General features: G+C 54.1%; 1 protein-coding gene across 2 annotated transcripts; it reads right to left on the reverse strand.

Annotated features, from left to right (window-relative positions):
• Nucleotides 1-785: 785 nt before the first annotated feature.
• Nucleotides 786-16,927, reverse strand: asb8 (ankyrin repeat and SOCS box containing 8). Of its 2 annotated transcripts, XM_060823446.1 has the most exons (4): nt 16,842-16,927; nt 4,869-5,108; nt 3,462-3,566; nt 786-2,072 (listed from the first exon to the last, which is right to left on the reverse strand). In XM_060823446.1, exons 2-4 carry the CDS (start codon nt 4,992-4,994, stop codon nt 1,470-1,472), a joined length of 834 nt encoding a protein of 277 aa, XP_060679429.1. In that variant the 5' UTR covers nt 4,995-5,108; nt 16,842-16,927; the 3' UTR covers nt 786-1,469. The 2 variants fall into 2 exon arrangements, with proteins under 2 accessions (XP_060679429.1, XP_060679430.1); XM_060823447.1 differs by lacking the exon at nt 3,462-3,566.
• Between the last annotated feature and the right edge of the window lie 4,048 nt (nt 16,928-20,975).

Here is a 20,975-nt window from a genome sequence, read left to right on the forward strand (position 1 = left end):
GGGTGTAGGGGGCTGGAGGGACGTGGTAGAGAGAGGGGGGTGTAGGGGGCTGGAGGGACGTGGTAGAGAGAGGGGGTGTAGGGGGCTGGAGGGAAGTGGCAGAGAGAGGGAGGGGGTGTAAGGGGCTGGAGGGACGTGACAGAGAGAGGGAGGGGGTGTAGGGGGCTGGAGGGACGTGACAGAGAGAGGGAGGGGGTGTAGGGGGCTGGAGGGACGTGACAGAGAGAGGGAGGGGGTGTGAGGGGGCTGGAGGGACGTGACAGAGAGAGGGAGGGGGTGTAAGGGGCCGGAGGGACGTGACAGAGAGAGGGAGGGGGTGTGAGGGGGTGTAGGGGGCCGGAGGGACGTGGCAGAGAGAGGGAGGGGGTGTAAGGGGCCGGAGGGACGTGACAGAGAGAGGGAGGGGGTGTAAGGGGCCGGAGGGACGTGACAGAGAGAGGGAGGGGGTGTGAGGGGGCTGGAGGGAAGTGGCAGAGAGAGGGGGTGTAGGGGGCTGGAGGGAAGTGGCAGAGAGAGGGGGTGTAGGGGGCTGGAGGGGGTGAAACACAGATAGGGAGGGGGTGTAGGGGGCTGGAGGGAAGTGGCAGAGAGAGGGGGTGGAGGGGGGTGACACACAGAGATAGGGAGGGGCTGGAGGGGGTGACACACACAGAGATAGGGAGGGGGTGTAGGGGGCTGGAGGGGGTGACACACACCGAGATAGGGAGGGGGCTGGAGGGGGTGACACGGGGACAGGGAGGTGGGTGGTAGAGAGACTGTAGTGAAGACAGTGTGTGGAGCCGCGCTGAACACGTCTCTGATCTTTATTAAGATTGTTGCATTGTAAGTGAGCAGCATCGAGGGACTGACGCCCACACACACTGAGCACCGTACAACTCCCGGACCCAAACCTACCCCTACGTTTATATAGTCGTTATCATGGTGGGGGGGTGGGGTGGGCTGTGATCGCAGCCTCCATCATCCACCAGGCCTCCTGCTGTTCCTGTGTGTGACAGGCTGGAGGAGGGAGGGGCCGAATGGCCTCGTGTTCCTGTGTGTGACAGGCTGGAGGAGGGAGGGGCTGAATGGCCTCGTGTTCCTGTGTGTGACAGGCTGGAGGAGAGGGGGCCGAATGGCCTCGTGTTCCTGTGTGTGACAGGCTGGAGGAGGGAGGGGCTGAATGGCCTCGTGTTCATGTGTGTGACAGGCTGGAGGAGAGGGGGCCGAATGGCCTCATGTTCCTGTGTGTGACAGGCTGAAGGAGAGGGGGCCGAATGGCCTTGTGTTCCTATGTGACAGGCTGGAGGAGGGAGGGGCTGAATGGCCTGTTCTGATGTGACAGGCTGGAGGAAAGAGGAGAGGGGGCCGAATGGCCTCGTGTTCCTGTGTGACAGGCTGGAGGAGGAGAGGGGCCGAATGGCCTCCTGTTCTTGTGTGACAGGCTGGAGGAGAGGGGCAGAATGGCCTCCTCCCTCTTTCCCGCCCCCCCCTCACCCCACCAGCAGCAGGTAACGCTTGATGGCGCCAGGCAGGGGCAGCGTCTCCACCGCGGCCGGGAGGTGCCGTGCGCCCAGGCAGCGCCGCACCTCCCGGCGGCTCAACCCCTTCAGGCTGCCCGGCCCGGGGTAGCCCGCACCCGGGCGGGACCCCCCACCTCCCCCTCCCGCCGCCGGCGCCTGCCCCTCGGCCTCGCGAAGCAGGGCCAGGCACTCCTCCTCGCGCGGCCCGCCCAGACCGCGGGCCAGCAGCGCCATGAGGCGAGCCGCCGGTGTTTGCCCCTTCAGGTTGCGGGCGCTGGCCTGCGCCCCGTACTCCAGGAGGACCCGGGCGCTCCCCAGGTTGCCCCGCGAGGCGGCCCAGCTCAGCGGGGTATCCCTGTGGTAGTCGCGGGCGTCCACCCTCGCCCCGGCGCCCAGCAGCGCCCGGGCGCACTCGGGCCTGTCCCGGTAGGAAGCCCAGTGCAGCGGGGAGTCCATGTTGCCGTCCGGGGCGTTGGGGTCCGCGCCGAACCCCAGGAGGATCTCCACACAGCCCACGTCTCTCTCAGCCGCGTAGTGCAGCGCCGTCCTGCGGTAGCCATCCACGGCGTTCACCTGCAACGGGAGAGACGGAAACAGCCGGGGGTGGGAGGAGAGAGAGAGCCGAGACGTTAGATACACATCTCACTGTGGAAGGCAACTTTCCGCACTCGCAGTGAAACGACAGAAGACGATCCAGGGAGATCTATGATGGGAAAACAATGAGGAGGCTCAGTAGGTTTAATTAGTGTTTTACTGGAACAGCACATTGATAAGTTAAATAAGTGTTTTACCGGAACAGCGTATTGACATAGGTTTAATAAGTGTTTTACCGGAACAGCATATTGATATAGGTTTAATCAGTGTTTTACAGGAACAGCGTATTGACGTAGGTTTAATAAGTGTTTTACTGGAACAGTGTACTGATATAGGTTTAATAAGTATTTTACTGGAACAGCATATTGATGTAGGTTTAATAAGTGTTTTACCAGAACAGCGTATTGACATAGGTTTAATAAGTGTTTTACCGGAACAGCGTATTGGTGTAAGTTTAATAAGTGTTTTACTGGAACAGTGTACTGATGTAGGTTCAATAAGTGTTATACCGGAACAGCATATTTAAGTAGGTTCAATAAGTATTTTACCGGAACAGCGTATTAATGCAGATTTAATAAGTGTTTTACCGGAACAGCATATTGAGGTAGGTTTAGTAAGTTTTTTACTGGAACAGTGTATTGATGCAGGTTTAATAAGTGTTTTACCGGAACAGCGTATTGAGGTAGGTTTAATAAGTGTTTTACCGGTACAGCATATTGAGGTAGGTTTAGTAAGTTTTTTACTGGAACAGTGTATTGATGCAGGTTTAATAAGTGTTTTACCGGAACAGCGTATCGATGCAGGTTTAATAAGTGTTTTACCAGAACAGCATATTGATGTAGGTTTGAGTGAGTTGTCAGTAGATGTCTTTTAAGTGTTGGCTTTCAGGGTTAAAACAATGAATTGATGTTGTTTTCCCCGGGTAGCGGAATTTGGGGAGGTCTCCGACGCTTTAAGGTTTTAACAGATTACGAGGCAAGGTTTTCTGAGTGAGTTAATTAACAGAAAGGTTCCATTCAGCACTGACCATCCAACTGTCCCCTATCATCTCAGCACTGACCCTCCCACAGCACCTGCTCCCTCAGCACTGACCCTCCCACAGCACCCGCTCCCTCAGCACTGACCCTCCCACAGCACCCACTCCCTCAGCACTGACCCTCCCACAGCACCCGCTCCCTCAGCACTGACCCTCCCACAGCACCCGCTCCCTCAGCACTGACCCTCCCACAGCACCCGCTCCCTCAGCACTGACCCTCCCTCAGCACCCACTCCCACAGCACTGACCCTCCCACAGCACTGACCCTCCCTCAGCACTGACCCCCCCCATAGCACTGACCCTCCCACTGCACCAGCTACCTCTTTATTTACCTCAGCTCCTTTCTCCAGGAGCAGTTCCACACAGTCTGGGTCAGCCATCATACAGGCGCAGTGCAGGGGCTTGAGTGTGCCATGGGTGCAGTTGATATCAGCTCCCTGTCACGGGTAAGCGGGCGGAGGGGTGGGTGAGGGAGAGGGAGAACACACAGCAAAGGATGAAAGTCTGATCTACTCCAATCACTGATAACCCCTCCCACATGTACTCACTCTCTGTCTTTTAACACACTCAGGGGATGTGGGAATCACTGTCTGGAGGGGGTGACACACACAGAGATAGGGAGGGTGTATAGGGGGCTGGAGGGGGTGACACACAGAGATAGGGAGGGGGTGTAGGGGGCTGAAGGGGGTGACACACACAGGAGATGGGGATGGGAGATAGATTCTCTTGATGGTTCTGGCAACCCCCAGGATGTTGATAGTGAAGGGAAAGGGATTCATTGGTCACACCATTGACCTTATACTTAATGGTAAGGTCCTGGGGGAGTGTTGGTGAACACAGAGACCTTGGAGTGCAGGGTCATAGCTCCTTGAAAGTGGAGTTGCAGGTAGATAGGATAGTGAAGGAGGGGTTTGGTATGCTTTCCTTTATTGGTCAGAATATTGAGTACAGGAGTTGGGGGGGGGTCACGTTGCGGCTGTACAGGACATTGGTTAGGGGCCCCTGTTGGAATATTGTGTTCAATCCCGGTCTCCCTGCTACAGGAAAGATGTTGTGGGAGGGTTCGGAAAAGATTGACAAGGATGTTGGAGGGTTTGAGCTACAGGGAGAGGCTGGACAGGCTGGGGCTGTTTTCCCTGGAGCGTCGGAGGCTGAGGGGGTGGGCTTATAGAGGTTTATAACATCACGAGGGTGGGGGGTAAATAGACAAGGTCTTTTCCCCCCTGGGGTGGGGGAGTCCAGAACTAGAGGGGGATAGGTTTAAGGTGAGAGGGGGGAAAGGGACCAGAGGGGCAACATTTTCCCCCCAGAGGGTGGTGTGTGTGTGTGGGAGGAGCTGCCAGAGGAAGTGGGTGGGGGCTGGTACAATGACAGCATTTAAAAGGTGGGTGGGGGACAGGAACAGGAAGGGTTTAGAGGGAGATGGGGCCAAGTGCTGGGAGAATGGGGACTGGGTTAGGTTAGGGATATCTGGGTCAGCACGGACGGGTCGGGCCGAAGGGTCTATTTCTGTGCTGAGATTCAGTGACGGTAACGCCATTGAACTTCAAAGGGCCGATGGTTAGATATTCTCTCTCTCTCTCTCTCTCTCTCTCTCTCTCTCGTTGGAGACGGTAACCCCCAGGCTGTTGATAGTCGGGGGGAAGGGGGATTCAGTGACGGTAACGCCAATGACTGAGCCACTCTCACACCCGCCTACAGTCAGACTGTGTTTGTGAGCCCCTCCCTCTCTCACTGACCTGATTGATGAGGTCCTCCACATTGTCGTGTGGGAAGGAGCGGACCGCGATAGTACGGATTAGTCTCTCCGACAGCGAGTACTTGCTTTGGATGGATTGCATGATGTACCACATGCTGGGATTCATCGGCCAGGCTGGTACATGACAGCGCCTGGCACTGGGCGCCGGGTCGCTGTCTGGTGTTAGAGCGGGCAAGGGCAGCGGTGTGAGCCGGAGGGAGGTGACAACAGGAGAGTATCGCTGTCGAAATACAACCGAGAGGCTACAGTCAGCAACGCAGTGAACACACCGACGAGAGGCTACAGTCAGATAGCAACAAGGTGAACGCACAAGTGAGAGACTATAGTCAGACAGCAACAAGGTGAATGCACAGGTGAGAGGCTACAGTCAGACAGCAACAAGGTGAACACGGGCGAGAGGATATAGTTTCGCAGTAACAATGTGAATATGCAGGTGAGAGGCTACAGTCAGCAACAATGTCAACACATGAGGTGGCAGCCACCATTGTGAACAAACGGGCGAGAGGCTACAGTCGGGCAACAACAATGTGAAAATACAGCAACGAGGTGAACACAGGTGAGAGATTACAGTCACACAGCAACAAGGTGAACACAGGCGAGAGACTACAGTCACACATCAACAAGGTGAACAGGTGAGCATACAGTCACACAGCATCAAAGGGAACACAGGCGAGAGACTACAGTCACACAACAATGTGAACACAGGCGAGAGACTACAGTCAGGAACAAGGTGAATACACAGGCGAAAGACTACAGTCACACGGCAACAAGGTGAACACAGGCGAGAGACTACAGTCACACAGCAACAGGGTGAACAGGTGAGAGACTATAGTCACCGCATCAAAGTGAACACAGGCAAGAGACTACAGTCGCACATCAACAAGGTCAGCACACAGACAATAGTGTACAGTCAGACAGGAACAAGGTGAACACAGGCAAGAGACTGCAGTCACACATCAACGAGGTGAGCACACAGACAATAGGGTACAGTCAGACAGAAACTGTGAACACAGGCGAGAGACTATAGTCAGGAACAACGTGAACACAGGCGAAAAACTACAGTCAGGCAGCGACAAGGTGAACAGGTGAGACTACAGTCAGACAGGAACAAGGTGAACACACAGGCGAGAGACTACGGTCAGACAGGAACAAGATGGACACACAGGCGAGAGACTACAGTCAGACAGCAACAAGGTGAACAGGTGAGACTACGGTCAGACAGGAACAAGATGGACACACAGGTGAGAGACTACGGTCACACAGCAACAAGGTGAGCACACGGACAATAATGTACAGTCAGACAGGAACAAGGTGGACACAGGCAAAAGACTACAGTCACATGGCAACAAGGTGAACACAGGTGAGAGATTACAGTCGGACAGCAACAAAGTGAACATGTGAGAGACTACAGTCACCCTGCATCGAAGTGAACACAGGCGAGAGACTACAGTCACACATCAAGGTCAGCACACAGACAATAGTGTATAGTCAGACAGGAATAAGGTGAACATGGGCAAGACACTGCAGTCACACAGCAACAATGTGAACACAGGCAAGAGACTACAGTCACACATCAACGAGGTGAACAGGTGAGAGACTACAGTCAGATAGCAACAAAGTGAACACAGGTGAGAGACTACAGTCACACATCAACAAGGACAGCACACAGACAATAGTGTACAGTCAGACAGAAACAAGGTGAACACAGGCAAGAGACTACAGTCACACAGCAACAATGTGAACACAGGTGAGAGACTACAGTCAGGAACAAGGTGAACACACAGGCGAGAGACTACAGTCACACAGCAACAAGGTGAACAGGTGAGACTACAGTCAGACAGGAACAAGGTGAACACAGGCGAGAGACCAGAGTCAGACCGGAACAAGGTGAACACAGGCGAGAGACTACAGTCACACAGCAACAAGGTGAGCACACAGATGATAGTGTATAGTCCGACAGGAACAAGGTGAACACAGGCGAAAGACTACAGTCACACGGCAACAAGGTGAACAGGTGAGAGACTATAGTCACCACATCAAAGTGAACACAGGCAAGAGACTACAGTCGCACATCAACAAGGTCAGCACACAGACAATAGTGTACAGTCAGACAGCAACGATGTGAACACAGGCGAGAGACTACAGTCGCACATCAACAAGGTCAGCACACAGACAATAGTGTATAGTCAGACAGGAATAAGGTGAACATGGGCAAGACACTGCAGTCACACAGCAACAATGTGAACACAGGCAAGAGACTACAGTCACACATCAACGAGGTGAACAGGTGAGAGACTACAGTCAGATAGCAACAAAGTGAACACAGGTGAGAGACTACAGTCACACATCAAGGACAGCACACAGACAATAGTGTACAGTCAGACAGAAACAAGGTGAACACAGGCAAGAGACTACAGTCACACAGCAACAATGTGAACACAGGTGAGAGACTACAGTCAGGAACAAGGTGAACACGGGAAAGACTACAGTCAGACAGCAACAAGGTGAACACAGGCGAGAGACTACAGTCACACAGCAACAAGGTGAGCACACACGATAATGTACAGTCAGATAGGAACAATGAACACAGGCGAAAGACTACAGTCACACGGCAACAAGGTGAACACAGGCGAGAGACTACAGTCACACAGCAACAAGGTGAACAGGTGAGAGACTATAGTCACCGCATCAAAGTGAACACAGGCAAGAGACTACAGTCGCACATCAACAAGGTCAGCACACAGACAATAGTGTACAGTCAGACAGGAACAAGGTGAACACAGGCAAGAGACTGCAGTCACACATCAACGAGGTGAGCACACAGACAATAGGGTACATTCAGACAGCAACAAGGTGAGCACAGGGGAGAGACTACAGTCAGGAACAAGGTGAACACAGGCGAAAGACTACAGTCAGCAACAAGGTGAACACAGGCAAGAGACTACAGTCAGACAGCAACAAGGTGAACAGGTGAGACTACGGTCAGACACAAACAAGGTGAGCACACAGTGTACAGTCAGACAAGAACAAGGTGAACACACGAGAGATTACAATCAGCAACAAGGTGAACACAGGCAAGACACTACAGTCACACAGCAACAAGGTGAGCACACAGATGAGAGTGTACAGTCAGACAGGAACAATGTGAACACAGGCGAGAGATTACAGTCAGACAGCAAGGTGACACAAGCGAGAGACTACAGTCAGACAGCAACAAGGTGAACGCATGGGTGAGAGGCTACAGTCAGACAGAAACAAGGTGAGCACAGACAATAGTGTACAGTCAGACAAACAATGTGAACACAGGCGAGAGACTATAGTCAGGAGCAACGTGAACACAGGCGAAAAACTACAGTCAGGCAGCGACAAGGTGAACAGGTAAGAGACTACAGTCAGACAGGAACAAGGTGAACACAGGCAAAAGACTACAGTCACATGGCAACAAGGTGAACACAGGTGAGAGACTACAGTCAGACAGCAACAAGGTGAACAGGTGAGAGACTACAGTCACACCGCATCAAAGTGAACACAGGCGAGAGACTACAGTCACACATCAAGGTCAGCACACAGACAATGGTGTACAGTCAGGAACAAGCTGAACACAGGCAAGAGACCAGTCACACATCAACGTGGTGAGCACACAGACAATAGGGTACAGTCACACAGCAACAAGGTGAACACAGGCGAGAGACTAGTCAGACAGCAACAATGTGAACATAGGTGAGAGACTACAATCAGGAACAAGGTGAACACAGGTGCGCGACAATAGTCAGACAGGGACAAGGTGAACACAGGCAAGAGATTACAGTCACACACCAGCAAGGTGAGCACACAGATGATAATGTACAGTCAGACAGGAACAAGGTGAACACAGGTGAAAGACTACAGTCACACGGCAACAAGGTGGACACAGGCGAGAGACTACAGTCACACAGCAACAAGGTGAACACAGGCAAAAGACTACAGTCACATGGCAACAAGGTGAACACAGGTGAGAGATTACAGTCGGACAGCAACAAAGTGAACATGTGAGAGACTACAGTCACCCTGCATCGAAGTGAACACAGGCGAGAGACTACAGTCACATATCAAGGTCAGCACACAGACAATAGTGTATAGTCAGACAGGAATAAGGTGAACGTGGGCAAGACACTGCAGTCACACAGCAACAATGTGAACAGGCGAGAGACTACAGTCACACATCAACGAGGTGAACAGGTGAGAGACTACAGTCAGACAGGAACAAGGTGAACACAGGCGAGAGACTACAGTCAGACAGGAACAAGGTGAACACAGGCGAGAGACTACAGTCACACGGCAACAAGGTGAACACATGCGAGACTACAGTCAGATAGCAACAAAGTGAACATGTGAGAGACTACAGTCACACAGCATCAAAGTGAACACAGGTGAGAGACTACAGTCACACATCAACAAGGACAGCACACAGACAATAGTGTACAGTCAGACAGAAACAAGGTGAACACATAAGCGAGAGACAACAGTCAGACAGGAACAATGTGAACACAGGCGAGAGACTACAGTCAGGAACAAGGTGAACACAGATGATAGTGTACAGTCAGACAGGAACAAGGTGAACACAGGCAAAAGACTACAGTCACATGGCAACAAGGTGAACACAGGTGAGAGACTACAGTCAGACAGCAACAAGGTGAACAGGTGAGAGACTACAGTCACACCGCATCAAAGTGAACACAGGCGAGAGACTACAGTCACACATCAAGGTCAGCACACAGACAATAGTGTACAGTCAGGAACAAGCTGAACACAGGCAAGAGACCAGTCACACATCAACGTGGTGAGCACACAGACAATAGGGTACAGTCACACAGCAACAAGGTGAACACAGGCGAGAGACTAGTCAGACAGCAACAATGTGAACATAGGTGAGAGACTACAATCAGGAACAAGGTGAACACAGGTGCGCGACAATAGTCAGACAGGGACAAGGTGAACACAGGCAAGAGATTACAGTCACACACCAGCAAGGTGAGCACACAGATGATAATGTACAGTCAGACAGGAACAAGGTGAACACAGGTGAAAGACTACAGTCACACGGCAACAAGGTGGACACAGGCGAGAGACTACAGTCACACAGCAACAAGGTGGACACAGGCAAAAGACTACAGTCACACAGCAACAAGGTGAACACAGGTGAGAGATTACAGTCAGACAGCAACAAAGTGAACATGTGAGAGACTACAGTCACCCTGCATCGAAGTGAACACAGGCGAGAGACTACAGTCACATATCAAGGTCAGCACACAGACAATAGTGTATAGTCAGGCAGGAATAAGGTGAACATGGGCAAGGCACTGCAGTCACACAGCAACAATGTGAACACAGGCGAGAGACTACAGTCACACATCAACGAGGTGAACAGGTGAGAGACTACAGTCAGATAGCAACAAAGTGAACATGTGAGAGACTACAGTCACAGCATCAAAGTGAACACAGGTGAGAGACTACAGTCACACATCAACAAGGACAGCACACAGACAATAGTGTACAGTCAGACAGAAACAAGGTGAACACAGGCAAGAGACTACAGTCACACAGCAACAATGTGAACACAGGTGAGAGACTACAGTCAGGAACAAGGTGAACACACAGGCGAGAGACTACAGTCACACAGCAACAAGGTGAACAGGTGAGACTACAGTCAGACAGGAACAAGGTGAACACAGGCGAGAGACCAGAGTCAGACCGGAACAAGGTGAACACAGGCGAGAGACTACAGTCACACAGCAACAAGGTGAGCACACAGATGATAGTGTATAGTCCGACAGGAACAAGGTGAACACAGGCGAAAGACTACAGTCACACGGCAACAAGGTGAACAGGTGAGAGACTATAGTCACCACATCAAAGTGAACACAGGCAAGAGACTACAGTCGCACATCAACAAGGTCAGCACACAGACAATAGTGTACAGTCAGACAGCAACGATGTGAACACAGGCGAGAGACTACAGTCGCACATCAACAAGGTGAGCACACAGACGATAATGTACAGTCAGACAGGAACGAGGTGAACACACAGATGAGAGTGTACAGACAGGAACAATGTGAACACAGGCGAGAGACTACAGTCAGACAGCAAAGTGACACGAGCGAGAGACTACAGTCACACAGCAACAAAGTGAACACAATAGTGTACAGTCAGGAACAAGGTGAACACGGGAGAGACTGCAGTCAGACTGCAACAGGGTGAACACAGGTGAGAGTGTACAGTCAGACAGGAACAAGGTGAACACAGGCGAGAGACTACAGTCAGACTGCAACACGGTGAACACAGGTGAAAGATTACAGTCACACACCAAGGTGAGCACACAGACAATAGTGTACAGTCAGACAGAAACAAGGTGAACACAGGCAAGAGACTACAGTCACACAGCAACAATGTGAACACAGGTGAGAGACTACAGTCAGGAACAAGGTGAACACACAGGCGAGAGACTACAGTCACACAGCAACAAGGTGAACAGGTGAGACTACAGTCAGACAGGAACAAGGTGAACACAGGCGAGAGACCAGAGTCAGACCGGAACAAGGTGAACACAGGCGAGAGACTACAGTCACACAGCAACAAGGTGAGCACACAGATGATAGTGTATAGTCCGACAGGAACAAGGTGAACACAGGCGAAAGACTACAGTCACACGGCAACAAGGTGAACAGGTGAGAGACTATAGTCACCACATCAAAGTGAACACAGGCAAGAGACTACAGTCGCACATCAACAAGGTCAGCACACAGACAATAGTGTACAGTCAGACAGCAACGATGTGAACACAGGCGAGAGACTACAGTCGCACATCAACAAGGTGAGCACACAGACGATAATGTACAGTCAGACAGGAACGAGGTGAACACAGATGAGAGTGTACAGACAGGAACAATGTGAACACAGGCGAGAGACTACAGTCAGACAGCAAAGTGACACGAGCGAGAGACTACAGTCACACAGCAACAAAGTGAACACAATAGTGTACAGTCAGGAACAAGGTGAACACGGGAGAGACTGCAGTCAGACTGCAACAGGGTGACACAGGTGAGAGTGTACAGTCAGACAGGAACAAGGTGAACACAGGCGAGAGACTACAGTCAGACTGCAACACGGTGAACACAGGTGAAAGATTACAGTCACACACCAAGGTGAGCACACAGACAATAGTGTACAGTCAGACAGAAACAAGGTGAACACAGGCAAGAGACTACAGTCACACAGCAACAATGTGAACACAGGTGAGAGACTACAGTCAGGAACAAGGTGAACACACAGGCGAGAGACTACAGTCACACAGCAACAAGGTGAACAGGTGAGACTACAGTCAGACAGGAACAAGGTGAACACAGGCGAGAGACCAGAGTCAGACCGGAACAAGGTGAACACAGGCGAGAGACTACAGTCACACAGCAACAAGGTGAGCACACAGATGATAGTGTATAGTCCGACAGGAACAAGGTGAACACAGGCGAAAGACTACAGTCACACGGCAACAAGGTGAACAGGTGAGAGACTATAGTCACCACATCAAAGTGAACACAGGCAAGAGACTACAGTCGCACATCAACAAGGTCAGCACACAGACAATAGTGTACAGTCAGACAGCAACGATGTGAACACAGGCGAGAGACTACAGTCGCACATCAACAAGGTGAGCACACAGACGATAATGTACAGTCAGACAGGAACGAGGTGAACACACAGATGAGAGTGTACAGACAGGAACAATGTGAACACAGGCGAGAGACTACAGTCAGACAGCAAAGTGACACGAGCGAGAGACTACAGTCACACAGCAACAAAATGAACACACAATAGTGTACAGTCAGGAACAGGGTGAACACGGGAGAGACTGCAGTCAGACAGCAACAGGGTGAACACAGGTGAGAGTGTACAGTCAGACAGGAACAAGGTGAACACAGGCGAGAGACTACAGTCAGACTGCAACACGGTGAACACAGGTGAAAGATTACAGTCACACACCAAGGTGAGCACACAGACAATAGTGTACAGTCAGACAGGGACGAGGTGAACACCGGTGAGAGGCTACAGTCAGACTGCAACAAGGTGAACACATAAGCGAGAGACAACAGTCACACAGGAACCAGGTGAACACAGGTGACAGACTACAGTCAGACAGCAACAAGGTGAACACACAGGCGAAAGACTACAGTCACACAGCAACAAGGTGAACACAGATGATAGTGTATAGTCAGACAGGAACAAGGTGAACACAGGCGAAAGACTACAGTCACACGGCAACAAGGTGAACAGGTGAGACTATAGTCACCGCATCAAAGTGAACACAGGCGAGAGACTACAGTCACACAGCAACAAGGTGAACACATAAGCGAGAGACAACAGTCAGACAGGAACAAGGTGAACACAGGCGAGAGACTACAGTCAGACAGCAACAAGGTGAGCACACAGACTATAGTGTACAGTCAGACAGGAACGAGGTGAACACCAGCGAGAGGCTACAGTCAGACAGGGACAAGGTGAACGCACAGGTGAGAGACTACAGTCACTCAGCAACAAGGTGAGCACACAGACGATAGTGTACAGTCATACAGGAACGAGGTGAACACCAGTGAGAGGCTACAGTCAGACATGAACAAGGTGAACACATAAGCGAGAGACAACAGTCAGACAGGAACAAGGTGAGCACAGGCGAGAGACGACAGGCAGACAGGAACAATGTGAACACAGGCGAGAGACTACAGTCACACAGGAACCAGGTGAACACAGGTGAGAGACTACAGTCAGACAGGAACAAAGTGAACACAGGCGAAAGACTACAGTCACACAGCAACAAGGTGAACACACAGATGATAGTGTATAGTCAGACAGGAACAAGGTGAACACAGGCGAAAGACTACAGTCACACGGCAACAAGGTGAACAGGTGAGAGACTATAGTCACCGCATCAAAGTGAACACAGGCGAGAGACTACAGTCACACAGCAACAAGGTGAACACATACGTGAGAGACAACAGTCAGACAGGAACAAGGTGAACACAGGCGAGAGACTACAGTCAGACAGCAACAAGGTGAGCACACAGACTATAGTGTACAGTCAGACAGGAACGAGGTGAACACCAGCAAGAGGCTACAGTCAGACAGGGACAAGGTGAACGCACAGGTGAGAGACTACAGTCACTCAGCAACAAGGTGAACACACAGACGATAGTGTACAGTCATACAGGAACGAGGTGAACACCAGTGAGAGGCTACAATCAGACATGAACAAGGTGAACACATAAGCGAGAGACAACAGTCAGACAGGAACAAGGTGAACACAGGCGAGAGACAACAGTCAGACAGGAACAAGGTGAACACAGGCGAAAGACTACAGTCACACGGCAACAAGGTGAACAGGTGAGAGACTATAGTCACCGCATCAAAGTGAACACAGGTGAGAGACTACAGTCACACAGCAACAAGGCGAGCACACAGACTATAGTGTACAGTCAGACAGGAACGAGGTGAACACCAGCGAGAGGCTACAGTCAGACAGGAACAAGGTGAACACATAAGCAAGAGACAACAGTCACTCAGCAACAAGGTGAACACAGGCGAGAGACGACAGTCAGACAGGAACAATGTGAACACAGGCGAGAGACTACAGTCAGACAGGAACAACGTGAACACAGGCAAGAGACTACAGTCAGACAGGAACCAGGTGAACACAGGCGAGAGACAACAGTCAGACAGGAACAAGGTGAGCACACAGATGATAGTGTACACTCAGACAGGAATGAGATGAACACAGGTGAGAGACTACATTGTGTGGGTATGTAAGAGTGTGTGTTGATGTGTTTGGGTGAGTGGATATGTGTCTGTGTGTGGATATGTCAGAGAGTGCGCGTGAGTGTGTTTAAGTGTCAGTGTATGTGTGGGTACGTCAGAGTGTGTGTGAGTGTGTTTATCTGAGTGTGTATGTCAGAGAGTGTGTGTATGTGTATAACAGAGACTGTATGACAGAGTGTGTGTGTTTATCAGAGACTGGGTGTGTCAGTGTGTATATCAGAGACTCTGTGTGTGTATATCAAAGACTGTGTGTGTGTGTCAGAGACTGTGTGTGTGTTGTTATGTCAGAGTGTGTGTGTGTGTGTCAGAGACTGTGTGGGGATGTCAGAGAGAGAGTGTGTGTGTGTATATATCAGAGACTGTGTGTGGGGATGTCAGAGAGTGTGTGTGTTTATCAGAGACTGTGTATGAGGGTGTATCAGAGAGTGTGTGGGTGTGTCAGAGAGAGTGTGTGTATATTAGAGACTGTGTGTGGGTATATTAGAGAGTGTGTGTGTGGGTGTGTCAGAGAGTGTGTGTGTTTGTGTGTGTGTGTATATTAGAGACTGTGTGTGTGGGTGTGTCAGAGAGTGTGTGTGGGTGTGTCAGAGTGTGTGTGTGTATATTAGAGACTGTGTGTGTGGGTGTGTCAGAGAGTGTGTGTGTTTGTGTGTGGGTGTATCAGAGAGAGAGTGTGTATATCAGAGACTGTGTGTGTGTGTCAGCAACAAGGTGAACACAGGCGAGAGACAACAGTCCCACAGCAACAAGGTGAACACAGATGATAGTGTACACTCAGACAGGAATGAGATGAACACAGGCGAGAGGCTACATTGTGTGGGTATGTCAGAGTGTGTGTTTATGTGTTTGGGTGAGTGGATATGTGTCTGTGTGTGGATATGTCAGAGAGTGCGCGTGAGTGTGTTTAAGTGTCAGTGTATGTGTGGGTATGTCAAAGAGAGTGCGCGTGTACGTCAGAGTGTATGTGAGTGTGTTTGTGTGTGTGTCTATGTGGGTATGTCAGAGAGTGTGTGTGAGTGTGTTTATCTGTGTGTGTGTCTATGTGGGTATGTCAGAGTCTGTATGTGTGTGTGGGTATGTCAGAGAGTGTGTGTGAGTGTGTTTATCTGTGTGTGGGTATGTCAGAGAGTGTGTGTGGGAGTATATCAGAGACTGTGTGTGTCAGAGAGATGTGTGTGTGTATATAAGAGAGAGAGTGTGTGTGTGTATCAGAGACCGTATGTGTGTGTATATCAGAGACTGTGTGTGGGTGTGTCAGAGTGTGTGTGTATATCAGAGAGTGTGTGTCAGAGTGTGTGTGCGTGTGTATCAGAGACTGTGGTGTGTCAGAGAGTGTGTGTGTGTGTCAAAGAGTGTGTGTGGGTGTGTCAGAGAGAGTGTGTGGGTATATTAGAGACTGTGTGTCAGATAGTGTGTGTGTGTGTATATCAGAGACTGTGTGGGTGTGTCAGAGAGAGTGTGTGTGTCAGAGTGTGTGTGTGTATCAGAGACTGTGTGGGTGTGTCAGAGTGTTTGTGTCAGAGTGTGTGTGTGTGTGTATATCAGAGACTGTGTGTATTTCAGAGACTGTGTGTGTCAGAGAGTGTGTGTGTGTATCAGAGACTGTGTGGGTGTGTCAGGGAGTGTGTGTGTGTGTATATCAGAGACTGTGTGTATATATCAGAGACTGTGTGGGTGTGTCAGAGACTGTGTGGGTGTATATCAGAGTGTGTGTGTGTCAGAGACTGTGTGTGTATATATCAGAGACTGTGTGGGTGTGTCAGAGAGAGTGTGTGTGAGTGTGTACATCAGAGACTGTGTGTGTGGGTATATCAGTGAGAGTGTGTGTGTGTGGGTATCAGAGATTCTGTGTGTGGGTGTATCAGTGAGAGTGTGTGTGTGTGTGAGTATCAGAGACTGTGTGTGAGTGTGTGTGTGTGTGTCTGGGTGTGAAAGCGGGTGTGCCGGAGTGAGGGAGAGAGCCCGGCGGTTACAACAGCCTGCCCTCTCTGAGACTGACGGGCTCTGCCTTCTGGCGGGGAGAGCGAAGGGGAGACAGAGGGAGGGGAGGGGAGAGGGGGGTGAGAGCACACTGGGGGGGGGGGGAGGGTGAAGCTGGGAAGGCACCTACCTTCCCGGGAGGGAGCCGGACAGCGGGCCCAGGGCTGGGGAATCCAGCCCGAGAGAGAGAGAGAGAGAGAGAGAGAGACCGGCAGGGGACGGGCAAGGGGGGAGGGGACGGTGCTGAGGGATGACGCTCTGTTTATTTCCACAGCTATCGCTATATCAGGCAGGGCCCAGTCTGCACAGGGAGGGGGGGAGGGGAGAGAGGGAGGGGGGGGGGGGAGGGACAGAGAGGGGGGGGAGGGAGAGAGAGGGAGGGAGGGGGGAGAGAGAGGGAGGGGGGGAGAGAGGGAGGGAGGGGGAGGGGGGGGAGAGAGAGGGAGGGGGGGGGGAGGGACAGAGAGGGGGGGAGGGAGAGAGAGGGAGGGAGGGGGGGAGAGAGAGGGAGGGGGGAGAGAGAGGGAGGGGGGGGGGGGAGGGGGGGAGAGAGGGGGAGGGGGGGAGAGAGAGGGAGGGGGAGAGAGAGGGAGGGAGAGAGAGAGGGAGGGGGGAGAGAGAGGGAGGGAGAGAGGGGGAGGGGAGAGAGAGAGGGGGCAGAGAGAGAGAGGGGGAGGGAGGGAGGGGGAGGGGGGGAGGGAGAGAGGGAGGGAGGGGGAGAGAGAGGAGGGGGGAGAGGGGGAGGGGGGAGAGAGAGAGGGAGGGGGGGAGGGAGGGGGAGGGGGGGAGAGAGGGAGGGAGAGAGAGGGAGGGAGGGGGGAGGGGGGAGAGAGAGGGAGGGGGAGAGAGAGCGAGGGGGGAGAGAGAGGGAGGGGGGAGAGGGGGAGAGAGGGAGGGGAGAGAGAGGAGGGAGGGGGAGGGGGGGAGAGAGTGCAATCAAACCACAACAGTCAGACACAGCTCCCTCTACACAGTCCCCCCCACTCCCAGTGATAGCAGGGGGGGTTAGATACAGGGGAAAGCTCCCTCTACACCGTCCCTCAGCACTGACCCTCCCTCAGCACCCACTCCCTCAGCACTGACCCTCCCACAGCACCCACTCCCTCAGCACTGACCCTCCCACAGCACCCACTCCCTCAGCACTGACCCTCCCACAGCACCCACTCCCTCAAAACTGACCCTCCCTCAGCACTGACCCTCCCACAGCACCCACTCCCTCAGCACCCACTCCCTCAGCACCCACTCCCTCAGCACTGACCCTCCCACAGCACCCACTCCCTCAGCAGTGACCCTCCCACAGCACCCACTCCCTCAGCACTGACCCTCCCACAGCACCCGTTCCCTCAGCACTGACCCTCCCACAGCGCCCGCTCCCTCAGCACTGACCCGCCCCAGCACCCGCTCCCTCAACACTGACCGTCCCACAGCACTGACCGTCCCACTGCGCCCACTCGCTCAGTACTGACCCTCCCATAGCACCCGCTCCCTCAGCACTGACCCTCCCACAGCACCCACTCCCTCAGCACTGACCCTCCCCAGCACCCGCTCCCTCAGCACTGACCCTCCCTCAGCACTGTCCCTCCCACAGCACCCACTCCCTCAGCACTGACCCTCCCACAGCACCCGCTCCCTCAGCACCCACTCCCTCAGAACTGACCCTCCCTCAGCACTGACCCTCCCTCAGCACCGACCCTCCCTCAGCACCCACTCCCTCAGCACTGACCCTCCCACAGCACTGACCCTCCCACAGCACCCGCTCCCTCAGTACTGACCCTCCCATATCACCCGCTCCCTCAGCACTGACCCTCCCACAGCACCCACTCCCTCAGCACTGACCCTCCCACAGCACCCACTCCCTCAGCACTGACCCTCTCTCAGCACTGACCCTCCCACAGCACCCGCTCCCTCAGAACTGACCCTCCCACAGCACCCGCTCCCTCAGCACTGTCCCTCCCACAGCACCCACTCCCTCAGCACTGAACCTCCCACAGCACCCGTTCCCTCAGCACTGACCCTCCCTCAGCACTGACCCTCCCTCAGCACTGACCCTCCCACAGCACCCACTCCCTCAGCACTGACCCTCTCTCAGCACTGACCCGCCCCAGCACCTGCTCCCTCAGCACTGACCCTCCCACAGCACCCGCTCCCTCAGCACTGACCCTCCCACAGCACTGACCGTCCCACTGCGCCCACTCCCTCAGCACTGACCCTCCCACAGCACCCACTCCCTCAGCACCGACCCCCTCAGCACTGACCCTCCCACAGCACCCGCTCCCTCAACACTGACCCTCCCACAGCACTGACCGTCCCACTGCGCCCACTCGCTCAGTACTGACCCTCCCATAGCACCCGCTCCCTCAGCACTGACCCTCCCACAGCACACACTCCCTCAGCACTGACCCTACCTCAGCACTGACCCTCCCCAGCACCCGCTCCCTCAGCACTGACCCTCCCTCAGCACTGTCCCTCCCACAGCACCCACTCCCTCAGCACTGACCCTCCCACAGCACCCGCTCCCTCAGCACCCACTCCCTCCGAACTGACCCTCCCTCAGCACTGACCCTCCTCAGCACCGACCCTCCCTCAGCACCCACTCCCTCAGCACTGACCCTCCCACAGCACTGACCCTCCCACAGCACCCGCTCCCTCAGTACTGACCCTCCCATAGCACCCGCTCCCTCAGCACTGACCCTCCCACAGCACCCACTCCCTCAGCACTGACCCTCCCACAGCACCCACTCCCTCAGCACTGACCCTCCCTCAGCACTGACCCTCCCACAGCACCTGCTCCCTCAGAACTGACCCTCCCACAGCACCCGCTCCCTCAGCACTGTCCCTCCACAGCACCCACTCCCTCAGCACTGAACCTCCCACAGCACCCGCTCCCTCAGCACTGACCCTCCCACAGCACCCGCTCTCTCAGCACCCACTCCCTCAGAACTGACCGTCCCTCAGCAATGACCCTCCCTCACCACTGACCCTCACACAGCCCCCACTACCTCAGCACCGACCCTCCCACAGCACCCACTCCCTTAGCACCCACTCCCTCAGCACCCACTCCCTCAGCACTGACCCTCCCACAGCACTGACCCTCCCACAGCACCCGCTCCCTCAGCACTGACCCTCCCACAGCACCCACTCATTCAGCACTGACCCTCCCACAGCACCCATTCCCTCAGCACTGACCCTCCCTCAGCACTGACCCTCCCACAGCACCCACTCCCTCAGCACTGACCCTCCCTCAGCACTGACCCTCCCACAGCACCGACCCTCCCACAGCACCACTCCCTCAGCACTGACCCTCCCACAGCACCCACTCCCTCAGCACTGACCCTCCCAAAAATCCCTCTCCCTCAGCACTGACTGTCCCACTGCGCCCACTCGCTCAGTACTGACCCTCCCACAGCACCCGCTCCCTCAGCACTGACCCTCCCACAGCACCCGCTCCCTCAGCACTGACCCTCCCACAGCATGACCCTCCCTCAGCACTGACCGTCCCACTGCGCCCACTCCCTCACCACTGACCCTCCCACAGCACCTGCTCCCTCAGCACTGACCCTCCCACAGCACCCGCTCCCACAGCACTGACCCTCCCACAGCACTCGCTCCCTCAGCACTGACCCTCCCACAGCACCCACTCCCTCAGCACTGACTCTCCACAGCACCCACTCCCTCAGCACTGACCCTCCCAAAAATCCCTCTCCCTCAGCACTGACTGTCCCACTGCGCCCGCTCCCTCAGCACTGACCCTCCCCAGCACCCGCTCCCTCAGCACTGACCCTCCCACAGCACTGACCCTCCCACAGCACCTGCTCCCTCAGCACAGACCCTCCCACAGCGCCCGCTCCCTCAGCACTGACCCTCCCACAGCACCCGCTCCCTCAGCACTGACCCTCCCACAGCACCGACTCCCTCAGCACTGACCCTCCCATAGCACCCGCTCCCTCAGCACCCACTCCCTCAGCACTGACCCTCCCCAGCACCCGCTCCCTCAGCACTGACCCTCCCACAGCACCGACTCCCTCAGCACTGACCCTCCCACAGCACCGACTCCCTCAGCACTGACCCTCCCACAGCACTGACTCCCACAGCACTGACCCTCCCACAGCACCCACTCCCTCAGTACTGACCCTCCCATAGCACCCGCTCCCTCAGCACTGACCCTCCCACAGCACACACTCCCTCAGCACTGACCCTCCCACAGCACCCGCTCCCTCAGCACTGACCCTCCCACAGCACCCGCTCCCTCAGCACTGAACCTCCC

Source organism: Hemiscyllium ocellatum, unplaced genomic scaffold, assembly GCF_020745735.1.
Source record: "Hemiscyllium ocellatum isolate sHemOce1 unplaced genomic scaffold, sHemOce1.pat.X.cur. scaffold_775_pat_ctg1, whole genome shotgun sequence".
Taxonomy (NCBI): Eukaryota; Metazoa; Chordata; class Chondrichthyes; order Orectolobiformes; family Hemiscylliidae; genus Hemiscyllium; species Hemiscyllium ocellatum.